The sequence below is a fragment of the Aphis gossypii genome, chromosome 1 (genome assembly GCF_020184175.1).
Source record: "Aphis gossypii isolate Hap1 chromosome 1, ASM2018417v2, whole genome shotgun sequence".
Classification (NCBI taxonomy): Eukaryota; Metazoa; Arthropoda; class Insecta; order Hemiptera; family Aphididae; genus Aphis; species Aphis gossypii.
The window spans coordinates 28,391,984-28,417,286 of NC_065530.1; the positions used below are offsets into that span (position 1 = coordinate 28,391,984).

Genomic DNA, 25,303 nt, shown 5'->3' on the forward strand with positions numbered 1-25,303 from the left:
ATTTAAACTCCCGACAATATATATGATATAATAATAATATCATATTATAAATCGTGGGCGTTTGAACAAGGCACAACAGGGAGAACAAAAACAGTTATGATATTTAATTTTACGCGCTCTCTCTCTCTATCTATCTATCTATCTCACACATACATAATATGTATGATCGTTTTACTGCAAGTTTTCTTTAGTGTAGTTTTCGCAGGAGAGCGAGTCAATCGCGTCATTGTTAAAACCGTTTTGACGGACACATGCACCAGCGCTGCCAGAGAAGAAAATACCAATTCAAGTATTCAACGATAACAATATATTATATAACAATCATATAATTACTATATATATATATATATATGTGTGTGTGTGTGTGTAAAAAATAGCGTCGTTGGAGTAAATTTTCCGAGATAGCTCAACCGTACGCTATTCAACCAAGGTAGCCGTTTTTTGTACAATAACGACAACTATATATACAATCTACATCACATAAAAAAAATCTATTATAAACTAATTTTTCCAATAACTCTATTAAAAAATACTCAATGCATTTTTTTTTTTACATAATATTATTATAATTTATAATCATTACGCGATCATCGTACTCCCCGAGGTCAGGCTTATTGTTGCGGGCGAATACGAAAAACTGAACAAATTCGTCAATTCGTCATTATCCCCGCCACTATGTGATATTTGTGTATAGTGTTGCTTGTGGATTAAACATATTCGATGTTATTGCTTGTCTTGCTAAATATAATATTAATTTATAAAAATTATGATAAACTATAGGCCATAGGGCATCAAATCTCTAAATACGTGTCGGTAGAAAAGTCTCGAAAAAGAAAAAGTTAAACGCATAACTATACAACGTATACTAATATTTAATAATACTGTAGTATTGACGATGTCCGCTGTATCTATAGACACCTACAATTAATACTATGTGTCCGTATACCGAACAATGGTGTATGCGTACAAATGAAATCGTATATGATACGCGATGTTAACTTCTATCTATCGTTCAAGAACGAGATACACGATACAAATACGATTGAAAAAGACAAGTCCCAGAGATGGTTGATGCGACGACGATTATTATTACTTTTAGCAATCGAATTCAAGTTTCAGTTTTCAACGATTTCACAATTATATATCATACACGGTTTGGTTTGCACTTATTGCTATAATATAGCAGGTACCAATGCATATCCATATTAACATTATTATAATCGGTCATATTGAGACGTCGTCGCCGACGACGGTCCAGAGTCGAAGCTCCTCCTAGACAATAATAACAATAAATACGCGCGTTAATATTATAATATTAGACATGCCGCAGTCTCATTTGGGCGGACGCATAAAATTTGCATGCGATTACAAATACTCACACATCTTTGTGTATGTGTGTGTATACGAGGAAAGCGTCGTGTTTTTCTGTATGCATATATAGGTGTTCGCACCGCACACGTATTATAATGACGTAAGTACATAGGTACACGCGAAACGAATATTATGCGCACACGCTGCATTGGATGATTGTGAGCAGAGCGTCGTAAATCCGTAGCATTCATCACAAAAAAAAATATTGTGTACACGACAATATGTATACAATATATATAATATATATATTATAACATATATTTACAATGTGTATATGACCTCATTCTTCGCGCTATATAGACGAACACGCTGAAGTGTATAGGTACGCAGCACACGACAAATAACGTATATGAGATCGAGCGGGTTATTCCTGTATATACCTATATTATAATAACGATCACGACTAACTCGGTCCTGGATTTAAGACGGTGCCATTTATCGGCGACTTGTTATTATAATATTATATATTGTCATTATTATAACATCGCCTTTATCTATGTATAGATCACATCATCAGGAAACGTGAAATGTTTTTGAAGTGGTCCTCGAACGAGAACAATTTTCCTGCCCGTTAAATTTGACACAGTTTTAATATTATATGATATACAAATCGAAACGGAGCCCGCTCCCGGTATGCTGCTCGACCAATATTTATGAATATTATAATAACGTATAATATGTTCATCGTTTACCGTCATAATATTATTATAAAACGTTTTAGACGTGCATCGCAACAGCATATAATATGCACACAATAATAATCATAGTACATAATATTATATGTGAATGATACATAACGCGTATAGGTATTATATATGCGATGCAGTGCGATGATCCCATACAAAAGTGTTTTGAAAGTATACAATAATATTATATGCTAAGCCACCGGAGTGTCCGACCGGACAGACGGTTCATATTTTGTTGATGGAGAGATGTCGACGATCACGATTAAAATTTAAACTAAAATTTTTCCATACACTTATATATATATATATACAAAATTTTTATAAAACCTATGAATTAAATAAATTGACATACTAAATCATGATCATCGAACAAGCCAAACGATTCATTTTATAATTTTCGCCCTCAGCCATCATAATCCAAGTTCCAATCCGTTCGGAGTTCAGACGCAAGATTTGTAATTAACCGTCATGATGAGTTTGGTGAGAAACATCAGCGGCGTACCCGCCTCGCGTTAAAGAATCGTTTTTTTCCGACATTAATTATTATTTTAATCCATCAACGAAATATCGAGAACACGCGGCATACAATATGAAGTACCTATACCTATATTTCCTACGGGAACACACCAGTGCATATAATAATATATACGATCATAACATATGACGCGTACAACACGATATGCAATAACTTTTCGATCGTGTCCCGAGCACAGCAGCATTATCTAATGCTCGCGTGATGTATATTTCGACAAGATTTCGCGCTCGGCAGCCGGAAAGCAATACATTACCTATCGTTTGTCTAATGAGATTTTCGGGAAACGAACGACTACGTAATGTGGCATGTGAGTAACCATCACCGTACAGGTATACTTGGTATATTTAATGAAACCGACGTCTCTGAATAATAATAGTAATAATAATAATAATATGATTTATTCTCGTACATTCTGATCTGGAAATCCATCGTACGCGCACATAATATTATATAGATCGTTATAAATACGTTTACGGACAACGGACACGATTTTATTCGACGATTTCGCGTACGATAACATATAAAGCTAGACACAATAATGGGCGCAAGTACATAGGTACTGTATACGTTCTACCTATATTACATACACACACATGCATTATTGTATTGGTCGGATGACGTATCGGATTAACGAGGAGAAATTAGGTGCTCATTAAAACGGATTGTTCGCATTTGTGCGCACATTTCCCAATCCGAATTTACCCATTTATGCATATATTATACATAATAATTTATTATATTCATGACCACGTAAATTATTGTATAATATACGCGAGTATGTATGAAAACATTTATCGTTATACGCTTTTATATACTATCGATATGTGTATATTTATACATATATGATTGAAAAGTTAATTAAATCGGTTGTGTAACAAATGCGTATGTATAATATATAAGAACACGTGAAATATTGACGAGCGATGTAGTAAGTACATTTAGGCTGCACAGCCATACACCGCATCGACTCGTGTGCTGCAGTGCGCGTGTGCGGTCGTGAGAACGTCTCGTCGGCGGCGAAATGGCGCGTTAGCCAATTTAAATACTAAATAATAAAACGTATTGAAATAACATCGTAATCGATCATTTTTTCGCGAACACATCGCGGGCGGCGTGCTGCTGGTCCTCGGCGGCATTTCGAAGGACTCGTTACAAAATCAAATATTCAGAAGAAAAACAATTCGGCCGGCGGTCGCGATACGCGAAAATTGTGTTTTCGATTCCGTGCGGTTTTCACGATCCGTCCTTGGGCCCGAAAACTATTGTATAATGTACACAGTAGTAGTTATGTGTTTTACAGCAGTATATTATATATAAACGCTATACCTATATGTATATTACTATAAACAAGACTTACGAAAAGTAAGAAAAAAAAACTTCATCAAAAAATAATATCTTTGATATCGTTGCGATTATCATCTGTGCAAACCCACCGAGTATATATTTTATTACGCAACTCGTTTAAAAATATGAATCGGTAGCGCAGATTTTCACGTTGTCACGTTCGTGGATCATATATACTCTATTATTATATCATACACCGCACTGAGAATTGAAATAGTATAATATTAAAACTTTTTTATTTCTATATACTATATCAGCTCCGCAATAATACGTTTATAATCTAGTTTATATAGTTCGCTCTCGGCGGGATGCGGATGACACACACAGCGCACCATATTCAATACACATATATATACTTACATTAATCTACATAATATATTATATTATATGTGTGTATAATATATGCTATCGTGTGTGTTCATTTACGGAGAAATATATTATAATAAACTATATGATATTACAAAATGGGCGCACTCACACACGCTCACACATATTAAAATATATGGCATTATTACAATATTACCATGTTATAATATGTGCAAAGCTATGATGAAACCGGTGCGAATTTCTTATGATATACACAGCAGCTCGGACACGATTTTATAAGATAATATATCAATGTAAATATATGATTGCGGACTTCGATCCCGGCAACGGCCGTGCCCGCTCGGCCGTCGATCGCAGTTACATAGTATTTGTATGCGCACTAAGCTCCGGGGTCGTTACGTTCACCGTCGGACGACATTCCACTGCGTGATAATAATGGATATCACACAATATTATATAGCTAGGTATAGTATACATACATTTATAAATCGTAATATAAGTACGACATCGACGTCACCGCTCATTACCGCGCGCATTCATTACCTATATATACTTTTATTCACGATACCGACGGTTTATATTATTTCACGGTCGAGTTGGGCGCGCGAGATTTTTTCCGATGACAATATATACATATATATACCAAACACGTGCTATAATATATTATTGTGTGTATACTGTATAATGCACCTCATCGTGCCGATGGCCAGCATTTCACAACGCATTGCAGGAGAATACAAACGCAATTAAGATCATACCGGAACGACGAGGGACGAAACATATATACTATTCCACGTTAAATACATCATCACAACGACACATAATATATAGATATAAGTAGGTATACAACGTAAGATTATTCATACATATACACGGGATTGATCAGAAATAACAAATAATATATAAACAAATTATATATTATTTAAGTTTGAATTTCGTTGCAGGAACGTTGTATATTTTCAGGACGATTTCCTGCAGTCCATTTTTAATTCTTTTATACAAGAATATCTTTATGTGCCTTATTCTTTATCAATTCATCTAATATAATATATAAATTTCACTCCAGCTGTTATTACATTATAAGTTTATCGCGAATACGCTAGTTTAACGGCACCCACTTGTCACGCCATCCTGCGAGCACAGCATAAATTATACATCATCGCGGTTAGATTAGATACAATAATAGCAGTATAATATAATAATATAATATGATATAACAGTCACCGGAGACTTCAACGCTGGTCTCGTTTTTGTCACGACGACCGCGACGTTGCGGCACACGCACGCCGCAGTTGCGGCAGCGCGATAAACACAATCAATCATCTCGGCGTAGACCACATATTATTATTGTTATTATTACTGCACTTGTCTAATTTGCAACAATTGCAACGTTGCGTTGTGTTACGTAACGGGTATTGTCAACGGGCGCATATTGTAAGTGTACATAGGTATAACTATATAGATGCGTGCCCACACGTACATATAATAGATACGTCGGCGGGCACGTGAAACGTTTCGTATGTGGGCCTAGCTCCCTGCTTTGTCGCGGTCATCGTAATACGCGGCCCGCGTGACGGATATAATATTGTTATGATTTACGAGGTAGGTATCTGCATATATGTTATCGGTATACTGTCATACTGCAGGGCGAAAGACAACTCCGCGTGGGAAAGGAAGTGATAATCAGCTAGGCTTAAAGTCCCGTCCTATACGGCTATACTATCGCATTAATCGATTTAACGTGTATAATATTATATGCAATATATTATTTAAAATACAGTAGGAAGACCGCGAATGACCCTCTTTTTATCGAAGGTTTGAAAGGTCTTGAAAGGCCGCGCGCGTTCAGATTTCCCGTAGATTACACTTATAATAATTACGACGTATAAGCGGTATACGTACCTAAATATGAACGGTCGACTTTATCCGAGTTAAGGTCGTAATAAGTGCGTGTCACCATAACATATATTTCACGGTGATCCAACAATGTGTCAACCGTAAGAAATTGAAATTTATCGTTATAATATATTCATGGACCGTAATCGCCGTTTTATAAGTAATAACTGATATTATATGGAGTATAATAAAGATACTCTATATTAAATAACATAATAAATACGAAAAACCGGACTTTCATTGTTAAATGAAAGTGTAAACGAAAACCGGTCCCGGCAAATAGTTGTTTGATCAATGCCCTCTTGTTTGTTTCATTATGGAATTGTTTCAGTAAAGTGATCTGATTGTATAATGTTCAGGTGATAGTAAAAACGATTGTGAAAAACTATACCTTGGGATCTGTTCTGTGTTCTGTTCGACGTATATACCACACACACGCACACTCACAAGATTCTGATGTAAATTTGATATTAAACACTCTCGACTTACCTATAATGTATTCCACTTCGTATAACAATATATTGTATAACATGTAATCTATAATATAGGTACACCGTACACGTCCGTTACTCGATAAGTGTATATTATAGTTATTAGTTTTACTTATAATTATACATAAATATATCATAGTGATATGATGTATGATATACATTATATATTATTCTAAAGGTATTGTATATCGATATCTATACATATATATTACGTATAATATTATATATGTCTGTACACGGCATTAAATAGTATCCAAACAAATATTGTTCTTATACATAATTGAGCGTTATGTTTCTATTGGTCGATAAATTGCATTGAAAAATAATCATATATAAATAATACTAGTAATATGGGTGTAGGTACTCGCATTACAAATTTATATTATAATGATCGATACACATAATAATAATACATTAATGACCTTATCCGTGTTCCATTTTTTATTATATTTTAAATAATTTGATACTTAAATTATCACTACATACCAATAATAAATTACATACTTTAGATATACACACATAGATAGATATATTATATAGGTCTAATCGAAACGATAAGCATTTAAGTCTAAGGACATTATATTGTAAGGACGCATATAATATTATGTATGATTTTTTTCGTTATTGTATAATTACCGATATCACCCTCGTAATAATCTTATTTACACAATGACTTTGTTGTAAACGTGACCTTATAAAGCAAAACTAACCAGTTACCAGTGAGATAATTTTTTATGGTTTTATAATATTTCTCGTCTAATTTTCAATTATATATACCTATAAGTACAACATATTATGATAATACATCGAGTATAGGTATATATACAAATCACGAGGTTTTGTGTGTTGTAACGATGCGTAGCATATTTTTAATACCATTATTAGAATTCAGAGCTAGAATATATATGCAATAACGGCTTTTTTACTACGCCTTTAAGGAAATATTTTTACTTCGTGATGTCTACGAATAACTTCATATCGAAACAAATGATCTATTTTATACTTAGCATATTTTAACCCTATATTTCATATTATTGCATATTTTAACTAGATAAACACGATAAATGCATAATATATTTTGTGATTTCTTTAAACGAATGTAGTTATAATTTGATAAATATCACGTCACATTATGCTGATAATTTCAATTCTATAAAACCGGTTACTTTTTCTTGAGCGAAAAAAAATTTCTTTTAAAAATTCTATAGATTTATCAGTGAGTAGGTAATACAAATGATTTAAAGAGTAGGTAACTTTGGTTTTCCACTCAATCTAAATTTTAAAACTAGGAAGTATACTTCTCCACTTTTATTTATAATATCAAAGATTAGAAATCACCTATCGATAATCAAATAATTTCATTGTGCAGTATTATTTTATTTTTAAAATTTTTTATTTCATATAAATCCTAATTCCTAACCCTGATAATTATTATACCTATATATACATATAATATGTAATCGGTAACATAAATGATACGAGCGTATTATATTATATAATTCGTTATCGATCGAGCTTATAATAATTAAAAAACGTGAGTCAGTCATTCTATACGTAATAAATCAATCGCGCATTGAATTAGGTACCCTATATTTAGGTACTTTATAAAAATCAAACGCCGTGTACTTTATTATGCATATATACTACTTGATATATAATATATATGAATCACATAGAGAATAAGAATAGGTATACATAATATGAACACAAAAACGTTTACTAACAAGAGGATTATATTGTCGTTATTTTTTACGACACACGACAACAGATGGTATAATATTATTTTATAATGTTCCTAATGTCCGTACACACACGCACATATTATTATGTATATACGCCTATAAGGTACATGGAAAGAACACAATAACATAATGTTATGCTCGGAGCGCACAACTTTTATTCACGCTTACACACGTCGCATTATAATAATAATAATAATGATAATATTAGATACACGTAAGTGACAGTTTATAATGTGTAAACCATGCGGAAAAAATGCCCTGTAGGACTACCGTATGAGAAAATAAACGAGTTCGGTTATGGGTCACACAGACAAGGTGAGCTATGTCTCGGCAACTCAGCCGGTATCTCCTGCAAGAATTCGTATATGTAACACACACGTCACATACATATATATATTTATTATACGATTTAATTGACGTAGATTAAATCGTTTTGTTTTGAAATTAAAATTACAACAGAATGGTACAGTGTTGTTACACATATTATTATCTTATTTATTTTTTTTTCGACCTCGATACAATTTATTTCTATACGACCTTGTCGCGAGGTAGGTTTGTCAATAATAATTAATTGCTTCGCATAAATTCTTTAAAATGTTTTGCGGGTCGAATATTAATTATCACAATGGAATTCGGTCCAATTACATTATATTTGAGATAGACAAGTACGACCACCGAGTAAATAATAATATTATAATGTACCTCTATCCACAGTATATATCGATTTCCGGGAGTGGTTGGTTTTTCATTGTAAATATTAAACAATCATTTCACCGCTTACTAATTTGCGTTATTAGTATTTTTATTTTTGAGGTTTAAATAAAATATGACATTGCTAAAACGACACTGAAACGCCCTTTACGCACACGTATAACTCATAATATCATAGTATTTCTATTTGTATATATTATTTTACAATTGTTATAATATATTGACTACCAGTCATTACATATATTTAAATAGCCGTATAGTAAAATTATGAGATTTAAAAATATGACGGTGGAAAATAATATAATAAATGATCAACTCATCACAGAATATAATATGATATAAGCAACAATTAATTTTCAAACGAATAAAAAAATAATTATAACCCCATCATTTTACAGCGCTTCGTCGTTTTTCTAATAAATTATTTATGTAATTGCGCTTGATGGTTTTGATTACAATAATGTATATTATAGTCTATCACTTGCAAACATCGTACAGGCAAATCTACCTATTTTGTGGTTACTTGATCGCAACGAATCGGTAGGACAACAATAGTTGCGGTTCGCCAGGGGGTTACGCTGGTTATGGGTTTAAACGTCAATTATAATATTAAAGTCACTCGCATTGATCGCAAACGCGTTTTCATAGGTAACTGTTTTTAGCGATTTAAGCCGCGATAATTCCGGTAACACACATTTGATACAACCTTATATTATTACAAGCTCGGGGCGAACAAACATTATTCAATGACTTGGGCTGGTCCGACTAAAGCCGGTCCAATTATGCCTTGAACTTTTGAGGGTTATTCAATTAAGTACTGTAATACATTAACGCGATATGGTGCCAGTTAATAAAATATATTATAATATATTATATTGCACTACGCACACATGCGAGTATTTCGTAAAAAACATAAAAATTCACGTAACGACGTAGTCGAATTTTTAATTATTACATCGGTCGGCATAGTACATCATAACACATATTTTAATATGCGTTCTATACATATTATGATGCCTATTTAATATATTATAATATATTAATATATAACAGTATACTTCATAATTATTACTATACGAGTTATTTGACGAAACGTTTAGAAACGCGGTCGTATACCATTAAAATATATAATAATATTATATAAATATATATACGGAAACATAAATTAATGTACAGTAAACGTATTATATTATGAAATAGTAACACATCAATATTATAACACTGCAGCCTGCGGGTAATAATATTATTATTATGCATATTAAGTTATGCGTGTGCCTAAAAAATGGGTTCCCGAGGTAGTTTTAAACAAACATTAATACACCTATTTAAAGCTATAGAGAGTATATCTATTACACACTGTCGTCGGTGTGGGTCATCGTACTTACGATTATACATTATAACAAGCGCGTAAAATAAATATATGATCCGGGCGAGGCTGTTCGTCTGGCAAGGATACTGTACTCGGTACAGCGCATCAATAACTACGTTTTCCCTATATATATATAATAAGAAAGCGAATCTCTAACGGCGCGTGCGCTTCGTCGACGATTTTCCCTCTCGAATCCTATCGTCTCCTATACACGTCGTATACGCCGTACATCATCATCATCATCATCTCGAACCCTCACCCACACTTACATAATCGGTAACGGCGATAATGAAAACAAAAATCATAATAATATCATTATAATAAATAACGAACACTCGGTCTTGACGACCAGAGTTCCACCGGTTAATCGATCGACCGCCGAGCATCGCGTTTTCACCGTGACGACGACGCGCGTACAACTCTTATATACAAGCGCGGGGTAGTGTCAAGTTGAAGGCCGACTACCGTCAGGACGCCAGACGCGCGTGTCGATTATTCTTCCATAACATAAAATATTATATTATTATTGTGCGCACACATAACGTCCCAGGCCCACCCACACTCACTCACACGTTACCGTACCGTATTTATGTGCGTAACGGCAGATTCCGTTGAACGATTGGAAACGGCGACGACGACTCGTGTGACCCTCGTCTCGGCGAGTTGCGCAATCCCGCAATCCGATGGTCGCGGGAAGTTTTAGCCGTGCGGTGTTATGTGATATCGAAACCTTATAGATTTCATTATAGGTGAGTAGCTAATGAGTTTCAATAATAACTGTCAACGCCTGCTCCGAAGGCTTGAAATTGTGCTCGTTCGTTCGCGAGCCCAGGAGACCTCTGCAGATATCGCAGCTCTTACTTCTTGTCGTTCTGAAAGAGTCCAAAGCACATTTTTGAAAGCCGTTTTGCCTATTCGCTGTTATTTGTGTCGTTTTCGAATGTTGCGCAACTATATACGTATACCACCGAAAACCCGCTGCGATCAGGCGACGCGCCCCTTCGAAAATTCGCACACGCAACATACGCACATATATGTACGCGTATTTTTACAATATACCTAATATACATGCCTCGGTCGGATGTATTTAATATGACGGCGTGTATCGACCGATTTTAATCGGACCATTGGCCCGGGTCATACGTCGTGTGTGAACGTGTTTTTTACTCGCGATTTAACGACAACAATGAATTATTGTTCGTCTCAACGTCTCGTTAAGGCGCGATTATTATGATTACATCACATCAACTGGGTCGATTTTCGTAAAAAAAAAAAAAAAACAAAACAGCCTCGACTCGTGCACCGCCACAGCGTGCACGATCTCGGACCGAAAACGGCTAAAATCTGCGGGCGTACGTCTACGCCTATCGTGATATTGATTTTTGTCGAAACGACGACCATCTATTGCATCCGACCCATAAAATTTATAGGTACCTCGCCGCAGAGCAAACACGGACGAGGTTAAAGATCTGTGCATGCTGCGTATATATATATGATGCAGTGGTGAACCCAATAACCAATACATATATGTTGTACCATTTATTATTATTGATTATCGTGTTTACTCGGTGGATCAAAGTGTCCGAGTGTGCTCGTATGAATATACATACGCCACACGCATCAACTTAAACCGTATGTATAGTTGACCGCAATATACACCTACCTATAAATACACATGTCTGAATCCCGAATATTCATCGCTATTTCGTCAATATTTTTATTTAAGCAACCTGTACACACGTTGCAGTATTTAGCTCATCGAGCAATTAGGATATTATAATATATTATAATAGGTGTATAATATGAACGAGGCAATCGCTCATTGTCAACACATTCAAACGGTGATTGATATTAATACTCGACCACTATATCCATACAGTAACGTCCAAGTCTGTGAGGAGGTTTATCAGGTATATTTAAGTTAATATCACGATTTGAGATGATTCCGTGACGTTTTTTTTTTTTTACTATCGAGTCATTATGTACTGATGACAGTTAGTATATCATGAAAAACCAATAATAGTGAAGAGATCTGAGCCCAAATTGTAATATCATGCAGTACGAACTGATAGGACGTGGTCTATGATTATTATTTTGTCAAATCGCCGCCGAAATCGATATGGTTATGTTTTCCATCAAAATATTAATATATATATATATATATATCATCCGATAATATCGCTGCTAAAACATTTCACTTTTGAGCAAACGAATTCTTCACTTTTCTCTAGCCTTTTTCGACAGTTGAAATCCGGTCCCGTCATCGTCTTCGCCTACTTTCGTCGTCACATCTATTAGGAGATAGCGGGCACTGTTTATAAATAATATTATATAGCTATACAGTCGATGCGGTCAAGACTACGAAATCGTAAAAGTAACGAAAGTAATTATTTATGTATAGCTATTAAATCGGCTGTCCCGCGAACTGCAATGATTTTTTTTACTTATATACGACTGCGCGCACATACACGTAGCGCAACGGCCGACGAGGAAGTCATGGAATTATAATTGGCAGTGTCCACGCTTACAACCTTCGTACCTATCATATTATACACAGCCACAACACTGAATGTTGGCACATTTCGAGTCTAGAACTGGTTAAACGAAAAGTTTCCTAGTCGGACAAGCCGCTCGACTATAATCCCGCCCACTCCGGGAATTCGAACCGTATAATATGATATAATAATATATTTTTTTGAATTTAATCATCACGATCGGCCGGTAATATTTCAGTCAAGTCATCGCGGTCCCTCAGATCCGTAATAAGGTTGATAAATACGGGTTCATACAACTTATATAACTAGTAACCAGTATTATGATGTACTAATCATAAATATATACTACAGCAGCAGTATATATAAGCCACCACACGCATTATATTGTAGACGTTACAAAGTCGCGGGTCAACTGACGTTCAATTACATGCAAGACGAATACGCATTTATAAATATAGGTACTATGAAGCTAACTAAGCGCGTTATAGGTACTTGTGAAGCCGACGTCGTGGGCCTTATAGAGGACTTGGTATCCTCGTGTGTATTCTTTTCTGTGTCTTACACGCGTGTAACATAACAAATCTACTTATTACAATTCATTATTATTGTTAACGTTAAAGAAAATTAGTATTTTATCGAATTTATACAGGAGAAGATGGAACTATGCAATGAACTAAGAGTTTTTCTTGTCAAGTAATTTTTGTTAATATAACACACCGTCCTAACCACCCATAGATAGATAGATACATTGAACTAGTGGAAAAGGGTTACAATCAAGGCGCCAACTAGAATACATAAAATACAATTTTCAAATTTCACAAAATTTCGAAAAATCAGCACCGTCGTTCCTCAACTTTATTATTTTCACTACCGTTCGCAATACGTAGATGATGACATGTATCGGGTCCAGTCGCACACAGTGGCGGTAAGGCGGTAAATATTATAATATTTACATCGAAATGTGTTGATTGTGTATTGATACTTACTATAGGCTCTCCTAGTTATAAATATTATAAATTATAATAATTATATTGTAATGTTCACCACTGCTTTGCGTGATCGATTACGAAACGATTTGGTCGTATCTGCTTGCAACCTTGACACTGCGTCACTTCTAACCCATAACCTCCGGCTGAGATTTTTACTGAAAACACTCCGCCGTGTAAGTACTTATCGCGTACGGTAATCGCGGATAATGAATTATTGGACATAGTCTAAATTGCGCGTTTTTTGTTAGGTATATACCTATACATATTAATATATTATACGTCTGTTGCCTATGTATTATGTATTCTTATAATAATTATCATCGCACGGCATAAACATGCACGAATTTATCTACCTGTGTGTGTGTATGTGTAATATTATTATACACAATATAATAGTGACCAATTAGCATAAACACATAAGTCGTAAGCAGCGTTTTGTAACAAACGGAGGCGAAACTTGTTACATGTATATGCAGCTGTTGTGTATATATATAACGTGACATAACTAGGTTACCGCCGTTTTTGAGGTGAACGTGTTAATAATACCTATGCAATTATTATTGTCGTACATCAAGACAAATGCCGACACGAGGTACCTATGCGTGTGTACGATTGCTTTAGGCGATCAACACTTTCGGTTGTCTCGAATAATAAATAATTCTCTACAACTGCACCACCGCGCGAGAACTCAGAAAACGAATAATTGATCATGATAAATATTGCGATATATCAAGTCACGCTTTTGCGGGATGACGATGACGACAACGAGAACATACCATTTTTTTCATTACAGTTTTATTAATACGCGTTTACGGAATCCTCATTCACTTTTATATAAACATCATATAATGCGGATGTCACAATGAACGCATATGTGTTTCCTGCTGTTTGATTCGCATAATAAATACCGTCCCGTTGATATATAAACACTGAAATTTTGTTCGCAACATTATATAGTCGTCGTATAATACATAGGAGGTATGTTATATACGTATAAACAATATTGTATTTTATTTTATTTTAAATTTCTCGTGGCCTAGATTCCCGCGACAAGGGGACACCACACAGTCAAGGACGGAATGTGCGCGACTTACCGTTTTTGTTTTTTTTTTCGGTTCCGTTCACAATCCGTTTGTTGAGAAGGTCTGCTCCGGCGAATACGGTTAATGTGTATTTAAAATCGTTTTCAGTGTTATACTTACAGTAATGTACAACTCGGTCGTCACTCGTCAGTACGACAAACCGACAAAGAAACAACATAGCTATAGCCTTAGTATGATGATATAAGTATTTTACACCGTTTGTATAGGTACCTGTAAATAACGAACTTAATATTATATTGTTTATATTTTTACGCACGATAATTCGCAAACGACGTTTAATAATATTATAATTTTTTACATTTACCCATGTAATTATTGACAACGTGCATTTGATGCATCTAGAATATTGTATGTAATATTATTGTGGACCGAGACGAAATTGGTTTCATATTTTAAACGTTCAAAATTCGATTATTATGCTGCAGCGCTACTCGATATTTTATTGTGATAATAATTGTATGATGACTGATGAGTCCCATACAACTCGACGTACGATACATAGTGTAATACAATATTTAGTACCCAAACAGATTACGGAAGTCAACGATATTATAGTCGAACAGTTAAACAGTGGCTCGGAAATACCGAATTTCACTTTCTAAAATGTTTAATAATTACGACAACGCCAGTTTTCAATTAACGATTTCAGTGTCGACATGTAGCTTGTAATCAAAACAATATGCTGCGCTAAAAAGTAAGACCGTTTGTTATTACGTACCTACACAAATATTGATAATATCGTTTGATGAAGATACATTGTTACGATTGAAAAGAAAAAAAAATCATCAATTTTCTTCGCTCGAACAACTTAAACGTACATAATAATATATTGTCGTTATAAAAAATATATTTAACGTTAGCTTATATCGTTTTAAATAATAATTATATAATATATTATTCGTCACAGTTCATATAAACATTATTAGAGAACAAATCGATATTTTTTACACAATGAAAGATCTTTAATATCTTCTAATACAATCGTAATTATTCGCTCCCCTTTAAATACTTTATGCATAGCTACAGTGTACCTATATAAAAATATTAATAGAACGATTAAAAGTATTAAAAGTATTAATAGTATATTTTTTTACTATTAGTAGTAGGTATCTACTGGGAATCGCGGCGAAAATATTAAACAACTTTGTAGTATGCACCTAGATATTATACTTATACGGGTACTTAATATTATAAAATGTAGTTTATTCCTTTCAAGTACCTATATACTAAAACGATTTTTTTCGATCCTAAGATTGTGTAATCATTTTACATTTAACTGTAATATTATTACACAACGCGTTTACATGGCAAAGTGATTTTTTAAACGCATTAAACATAATTTACTTACCATTTAATTTATTCGATACATATTATGATAAAATAGCTGAAGGATTAACGTCTATGCATTATATAATATAAATATCACATGCGCCATTTGTATCGTTCGTCGAATCCTCAAAATGCGTATATGAGTGTATCATATATATACACGCAGAATAACATAATAAAATAATATATACATATACAGATTTTTATTTAAAAATAATTGAAAATATAATTTTTCACAATATAAACTTATTGAATATGAAACTATGGTATACAATGTACGTGATTTTAAAATGATAAATATTTCATAATATTCTATCATTATACATTTACATAATATAGTACAGTGCATAAAAGGATATTATAATAAATTTGTCTTTATAAAAAAATGAAAGCCAATACTAATTTAATGCGGTAAATTAGAACTAAATCAACAACAACAATAAAATATGAAACTAAATTAATGTAAACTAATCGAATATAGTTAAACATTAAAAAAATAAAAATAAAAATAAATAATAATTAAAAACTTATAGTCATATTTTTATTAAATTTAACCAATAAAAAACTTTTACTATTTACACGGTACCTACCACGTGATATATCTATATGAAATAATAATTTTAATGAAAAATTTAATATTCGTTTTACACAATCATTATGGATGCTAGAATGGGACCCTAAGTTAATACAACTGTCACCCCATCCTCTCAGAATTTAAGGTTGGTCAAATCGAGAAGTCATCGTACCGAAATGGAAAAGTATAACACGAGCGTCATTTATTACAATGCAAATATAAATAATAATAATATAATAATTATCATTATTGATCATTTGAAACGATACGAAATCGACGAAGTAAAGTATAGTATAATCCATGGTATTGCAGTCTTATAAATTAAGACTTGTAATTTTATATATATTACCTATATGTAACACGTTCTGACGTATATATAGGTACACAAAATATGATCAGTGAGAAAACGGTCTACGCACGGCCCCAGCTGTATAGCAACGACAATGATAATAATTATTATCATTATTATTATAGAACACCGCGTTAAAAAAATATTTAAAAAAAAACACACACACACACCCAAATCGCAGATTAATCGCCCTTGACACGATTATTAATAGCCGCACGATATTATTATATATTTATTTTCGTGTACATTTGCAGATCATTGGGCGTGATTCTTATTGTTGTTGTTCTCTGGCATACGAAATATTATTATTTTTTTCAAGTAGTTACACTACCCCCTGTACCGATCAAAGTCGTGAGATTCCACATTAGAAAAAATCTATTATTATAATATTATACGGTCGTTTTGCTTGTTTTACAAACGACAACGCAGACGACGAAATGGGCGAAAGTAAAATATAGTATCTCAAGTTAGCGATTAATATCGTTCAACAGATTTTCACAAAATCAACGATCTTTATCGTCGTTCATTGTATATTAAATCTATAATAGGTATAATATGTTGTATATTACGAGACTGTGACGTTTCGTACGACCGTGTAATAACGTAGATTTTATCGCATGATTATAATGCGAGGGCGTAATACCCTAGGAATTTTTGAAACTTATTAGAAAAAAAAAATAGATTTTAAAAATGTATCTTTAAAATAATAAGTAGGTAAATGAATCAATTAATATTGAATCTCAATGTCACTTGAGCTTATTGAAAATTTCGTTTTTAAAAATATATATAGCCAATTTGGTTCATAAAATAGCATATTATAATATTATAACGTCGATTTTACTTACAGATGTCGCTGAACAAAATGGTCGTCTTGTTGACGGCAAGCCTGTTCTGTTCGGCTGCAGCCATATTCCACCAGCCATACTACCCGGCCGCCGATCCGTACAATTTCACCGGTAAGTTGCAATATTACATATAGTATATACACAATCAAGTTGGTGATTGCAGATCTGATAAATTATCTGCATAACTGTAGTAGTATATGTTTAAGACGCATAAGTATAATAATATTTTTATTTTGTGAATCGAGGTTATCTGCCACAAGAATCGTACGGACAACCCTTAGTTGCATCCCCGTACCAGGCGCCGCAGCCAGGTTTCGGTTTCGCACCGTCGCCCGCCTCTTCCGGTCTTGGACCCCGTCCCGGACCCAACAAGTGAGTGTTATAATAATATAATTTTTAAGTCAAGTGTTTTTCACGCGCCGTTATAAAACTTTTCACACACGTACGCATTTTCTTTTATAGTTTCGGTGAAATACCCACAGCTCCACAGGGCGCTGGATGCCAGCCACCGATCGGCCCTTGCCCCAACAACAAATACAGAACCATTGATGGATCTTGCAACAATCTCAGATACACCAACTGGGGTATTCCCAACTCCAAGTACGCCAGACTCTTGCCACCCAAGTACTCTGACGGTGAGTTCTAGCATATAATTATTATAATATATACATACTAATATCGTAGGTATTCGTGTCTACCAATAGACGCTTTAATCGGATTTGTTACATCATTTATACAATAGTTTAAACATTTTTGTACATTTCTAATAATGAAATATATTAATGATGAAGGCATTCACGCACCACCCACGTCTGTCAGTGGTGAACCTCTGCCCGGTTCCCGTCTCATCAGTATTGTCATGTTCCCGGATGTTCCAATCCCTGATCCAGTATGGACTCTCATCACCATGACCTGGGGTCAAATCGTAACTCATGATATGTCCATGTCTATGGGTACAACACAAGCAAGTAAGTGCATAAAACTATAGCCGTGTAATTCATATAACCATATAAGGTATTGTATTTAATATATTATTACGATTAAATTTCATACGTACCAACTTGCAGTGCTTACAACGTCTTTTAGTATTTTTCCTCGACATGCGAACGAGTTTAATGATGAGTAGGTGGGTGGTTTTATATTATTTTATTACATATACATTTTTTCAATTATAATTTTGAGCTTCTAGCGGAGAAAGTGATTCTTTCACACGCACCTATAGGTACGGCGTACTACGAAGATGCACACACATTACAGAATTATAGAGAGATATGAGCGTGCGAAATGTTTTAAATTTATATTTTACCCAAAACCAGCCTCGGGGCTGGTCAATATATTGCAAACTAAACCGGTCGATTTTTGCTTCCTATTCGAAAGTCAAGTTAGAATCTAGGATGTTTAAACGTTTGCGAATTTCGGACAGATTCAATTACCTATAAAGTATAAAGATAAAAATATTTACACGTAGGTACACTACACCATATTATGTTCTATAATAGGTAGACTCGTAAAAATTTTGCAATTGCCAAAGAAAATCAATTATATAGTGTAATGTACTTTATGTATGGATGACCGACTATTAATATCAGATACCTTTATTTTTTGACTTGAACATGAATCTTAAAAAAATGAAACAAACAAGAAATGTTTTGCTCAACTCGTTTTTCACAATAATTTGCATCTTCTCCTCGTCACACAACAGTTACATAGCTGGTGAATATACTAACAGTATATAATAGGTATAAACATTACACGTGAGTGATACCTAATTTGCACAGTAATATTGATTTCGTGACGATAAAGTTTTCACAGCAATATGACGTCTTAAAGTAGCGGTCACGTTAGGCTGCGGGAATTGATAAAAAACCTATATTATACATTGTGTTATAGTCATCGTGGGTTATATCCTTCTGGTAATTATATGTTTGAATATACGTGCTGCACACATTTATAAGATATTTATTAACTAATAAGTATTAGTTATAACCAAACGATAGTTAGAAAATGCCAAAGTGGAAATTATGTCCATGTTGATTGTTGGGCATTCGTTCAGGTCATGAACGGGAGGGAATCAAATTCCAATTAATTCCTGGTCCGTCGACAACTTTGACGATGATCGAAATGCATACCAGACAGTATTTAAAAAACGATAATATACTTAAAACTATTTTATAGATATTATTAATATTTAAAATGTCATCTAGAATGGTTGGGCAATTATAAAATATTTTAAATATTACCCGTAAAAATAATATAAAATGTAGGCACTTCCGTGTATTATTTATTCATCGGACGTCAATCATAATCTCAATGTGGACGTTTAGTGAATTTGATCCTAATATTATACTAATGATACTTGTTGGCTGTAGTTGTCTTGGACTTGAGATCGAAACATATTTATATAATTTCTTCTATTTACAGAACGTCACTCAATCAGATGTTGCGACGACAACGGCCGTTTGTTAAGCAACAACCCCGATGTACACTGTTTCCCAATTACGATCCCTGAAGATGATCCAGTATTCTCCAAATTCCACAGGGAGTGCATGAACTTTGTCCGTTCGACCACTGACCAAGAAACTGGATGCAACGCCGGAAACAAGCCCGCTGAACAAGTAAATAATCAATTATTATATCTATCCCAAATTGTTCGTTTTGATCACCATACGGTCCATAGGTATATAATCATTGATCAGTTAATAAGGTCAAGTAAAATTTAAAAAAAAACCTGTTTACAGCTAATTTATTTGACACTTTCATTAAGAAACTTGACCTAAAATATATAACGTTTTAGGCTATATCATATTAAAAACAGTTGGTACATAGAATATTACCAAAATAGCTACGCCGTTTTTGCGACACAAAATAATGCATAATTTTAATATTGTATTTTTGCATGTTATTTATAGTTAGTAGTCGTTTCACACTGGATGGATGCTTCTTTCGTGTACGGTTCAAGCCAACGGTTAGCAGATACGCTCCGTGAAGGAATTGGTGGTAGGTTGAGAGTAGAATTCAGAGATGGAAGACCGTGGCCTCCAGCGGCGGCAAACAAGAGTGCCGTATGCGACCAGCAAACAGACGAAGAACCGTGCTACCAATTCGGTCAGTATTTTTGACATTCGAACAGTATTGAATAAAAAATAAAAACTGTTTTTATGACACAAATCCGTATATCTCGTTGTTTCAGGTGACCGAAGAGCCAACCAGAACCCACAGCTGACTGTTTTACAGATCTTGTTCCTCAGAGAGCACAACCGTATCGCTACAGTACTGTCACACATCAACCCCCACTGGGATGACGAAACACTGTACCAAGAATCCAGACGAGTGTTGATCGCTGAATTCCAACACATCAACTATCACGAATGGCTACCTATCATTTTGGGAACAGAAAACATGTTGAAATACGGTCTGTTGTACAAGACTAAAGGATACACAAACGATTACAAAGAAAACGTCGACCCTAGTGTCATAAACGCCCATGCCCACGCCGCATTCAGATACTTCCATTCGTCCATCCAAGGACAATTCCAGTAAGTGTTTTTTATCATACGAGCGTCGACCACAAGAATTAAATTAGTTAAACAAAAGTATTAATTGTTTTTTTTGTCTACAGTTTGATTGGAGAAGACCGTAATCTTTTGAGCGCAGTTAGGTTATCAGACTACTTTAATAGGCCAACGATCATTGAAAAGGGATACAACTTCGATCATTTGTCAAGAGGTTTGACAACACAAAGCCAAGAAGAAGTCGACCCGTTCTTCACCAGCGAAGTAATTATTAGATATTTAGATATTTTAGGATAGGACACAGTACGATACTTATACCATGGTAACTTACAAAAATTGTGTTTATAGATTACAGACTTCTTGTTCAGAGCCGGCCGTCCATTCGGTCGTGATTTGAGAGCTATTGACGTACAAAGAGGCCGAGACCATGGTCTTGCATCTTACAACGATTACAGAGAATTTTGTGGTCTACCAAGAGCACACAAATTTGAAGACTTTTCCGACTACATCGATGTTGAAGTGAGTACCTAAATACTTATAAAACTTGCGTATTCTCAACGACCTAATTAATTTTTTTTTCTTATTTTAGCGTATTGAAAAACTTGCTCTTCTTTACAACCACCCAGACGATGTTGACCTTTCTGTCGGTGGTTCTTTGGAAGCTCATGTACCAAACACATTGGCTGGACCAACTTTCTTGTGCCTTTTGACTGAACAATTTTACAGAACTAAAGTCTCTGATAGATACTTCTACGAACTGGGTGGACAAGTTGGATCCTTCACACCAGGTAATAAAATAAACAATAAATTCTTGAACAATCTTACATAAAAATATTATTTTTTTAAAATTTAGAACAACTTAACGAAATCCGTAAGTCTAGTGTTTCAAGGATATTCTGTGATAACAGCGATGATTTACACACAATCCAACCTCAAGGTTTCTTGAAGATTTCTGAAAAGTGAGTGGTCACTAATAATAATAATAATATAATGTTATTGATACTTATCGGATTCATTAATGCTTATAGGAATCCTTTGGTGAGTTGCAATGATTACGATAGGATTCCATCGATCGACCTCAACTTCTGGAAAGAAGAAGCTTACAGTCACGCAGCTCCGCAATACGGTTACCAAGAAGAGTATAAGAAGAAATAAATTAAACCAAACAACCAGTATTTGTAAATAATATTCATTTTCTTCTATAAGGTTTCTTTAATTTTCTTTCTTCTATTTTCATCTTTAGATTCTTAACGTTCTTTAAAATTTCTTTGAAGATTCATCATTTTGTTTTTAACGCTCAAACCATATTTTTACGTATATTAATTATTATTTAATTGTTTTATTTTACTTAATACGAGTATTATGTATCTAAGTATTTTTATACTTATGTCATTAGTTTGTATTACATATTGTTTATTTGTACGGACAATTAATCAGCAATCATTAGCATTGCTGCCACAACCTCTATGATATATATAAGTACCATAATGTGATTAAATAAAACAAAATATTTTTTATGTATATTATAAAATATATAAAAACTCTGAAATAGCAATGTATAATAAAACACATATTTTTATTCATAAAAATCAATTTTAAATCAGTTTAAGTGCCAGTAAATGTCCATACTGCATATTCTTGTAAAGAGCATTTTTCAAAATTAGTTGTTTGAATGTAGATATCTACATTTATTATGTTATTATATAATTAAAACTAAGAATATTTTATTTAAATTATACACAATTTGATTTGAAACATATCTGTATTATACATTATTAGACAACAATTTAAATGTAAATGTAATGTTTAAATAAAATAAATTATACATCTTACTATGTCATTGTTCTTTATTTATATATTATAAATTTATTGGTCAGTGAATGTGAGAGTGATTCATAGACTGAATCTGATACAATATATTTACAACTCATCAATTCTTTTTAGATAAGTACCTACAAATTTCACTAACCAATTACCAATGTTTCATAATAATAATAGTCATGAACAATAAACTGCAACTTAAATCATAAAACCCTAAGAAGTTATTGTAATTGTTTTAAAATCACATAACCACATAACTGGAGTTCTATACAATATGATTCAAATACAGTGGCTCCCCAATTTTATAATTTGTCGACTTATAGGCGCAAATAGTGTTTGAGATTTGGGGAGGCTAAAGCCTATATTTGTCGTAACTCTAAAATGTATTTACCTGGACTTTTCTGTGACTCTTTTGGGTTATGACCACGACCATAGGAACCATTGACCGAGATTCCCTACAAAATACTGCCGTTCTGGCATAAATGTATACCTACATCGAGCATGTGTTTATACTCGTCACTCGACAACCTTTTCATAAAAATTTGATTATCACTGTTTACTCATCAATTGACCATCAACTATCAGCATGCCATTGGTTAATGATAAAATAAATTGAAAATTCAACGTATCACATTTCAAAAAATGTATAGCATGCTGAAAAGAATTAAGAAATCATTAAGCAGGTTTAATTTGGTTACAAGTACCGCGTTTTATTTTATTTTTATTATACCACAAATCAATTCATTCCCAACCATCGTTCATCAACATTGAGTCATTAATGACTAAAACGTTAATAAAAATATAAATAATGAATTCCATGTTTTCGACAATAAAATAAATGTTTAAACCTAATATTAATTTATATAAGTATATATTTATACATGGTAATAAACTAAAAACTTGACAGATTGTCTAAGCTCAGGATTGTTTTTAGTATAAATGCAATGATTTTTAGATAAACTCAATACCAACTCTGTTTCTACTGACGATAGAGCTTGACACCGTTACCTATGCTTTCCACTTTTTTGACACTGCATCAAAATACATAACTTGTAACTAAATAGTGAATACTAATAAAAACTAAAAATAGATAATAATTTTCAAATAATATAAGATAATCAGGATTAGACAGATGCATTTATAAAATATATAATAAATATACATAAATATATATTAATATATTATATATATACTTATATATCTTTGCAAACTATAACTAAAAAAAAACCTATTAAAATTAATCAAATTATTTTTGAAATTGTCTATAGGTGATAGGTACTAGCACAAAAATATATACAGTATTACAGTAATTGCAACACTAGTACTTACATAATTTTTTGGTAATACATTTTCAAAATTTATAAATCAATTATTTTGACCATTGAAATGGAAAATTAATCTATAAAAACATTTGTTAGTTTCAAGGTGTTTTCAGTTTCATTTATTCTTTTCAACTTTATATTCATATAATGTTCTTTAAAGCTCATTATTTTATTTTTTACTGATCAAATCATACTTTAGTATGTATTAGTATTTTTATACTTAGGTATGTCATTAGTTTGTATTAGGTACATATTGTTTATTTATAGTTTATACAGACAAATCAGGAAAATTTTAGAATTGCTACCACAACATCTAAAGTATTGTAAAAGTATAATAAAACATAAGAAATTTTATGTATAATATATTACATATTATATATACTTTTTTTCATCAAAAACAATTTTAAAACTCTTTATGCACCAATAGTTAATATTTAATATTTATATTAAATATTCTTGTAAAAGGTAATTAATTTTATAATAAGTTGTAGA

General features: G+C 33.2%; 1 protein-coding gene across 1 annotated transcript in view; it reads left to right on the forward strand.

Annotated features, from left to right (window-relative positions):
• The window catches only part of LOC114124577 (peroxidase), a 31,545-nt gene extending 8,042 nt beyond the window's left edge, over nt 1-23,503 (forward strand). Inside the window, exons 2-13 of the mRNA XM_027987868.2 lie at nt 18,159-18,267; nt 18,402-18,528; nt 18,619-18,791; nt 18,948-19,124; nt 20,578-20,771; nt 21,066-21,261; nt 21,347-21,692; nt 21,776-21,932; nt 22,017-22,187; nt 22,258-22,456; nt 22,522-22,627; nt 22,697-23,503. Of these exons, the coding sequence (XP_027843669.1) occupies nt 18,159-18,267; nt 18,402-18,528; nt 18,619-18,791; nt 18,948-19,124; nt 20,578-20,771; nt 21,066-21,261; nt 21,347-21,692; nt 21,776-21,932; nt 22,017-22,187; nt 22,258-22,456; nt 22,522-22,627; nt 22,697-22,823 (2,082 nt within the window). The 3' untranslated portion in view covers nt 22,824-23,503. The remainder of the gene's footprint in view (nt 1-18,158; nt 18,268-18,401; nt 18,529-18,618; nt 18,792-18,947; nt 19,125-20,577; nt 20,772-21,065; nt 21,262-21,346; nt 21,693-21,775; nt 21,933-22,016; nt 22,188-22,257; nt 22,457-22,521; nt 22,628-22,696) is intronic.
• The last annotated feature ends 1,800 nt before the right edge of the window (nt 23,504-25,303 follow it).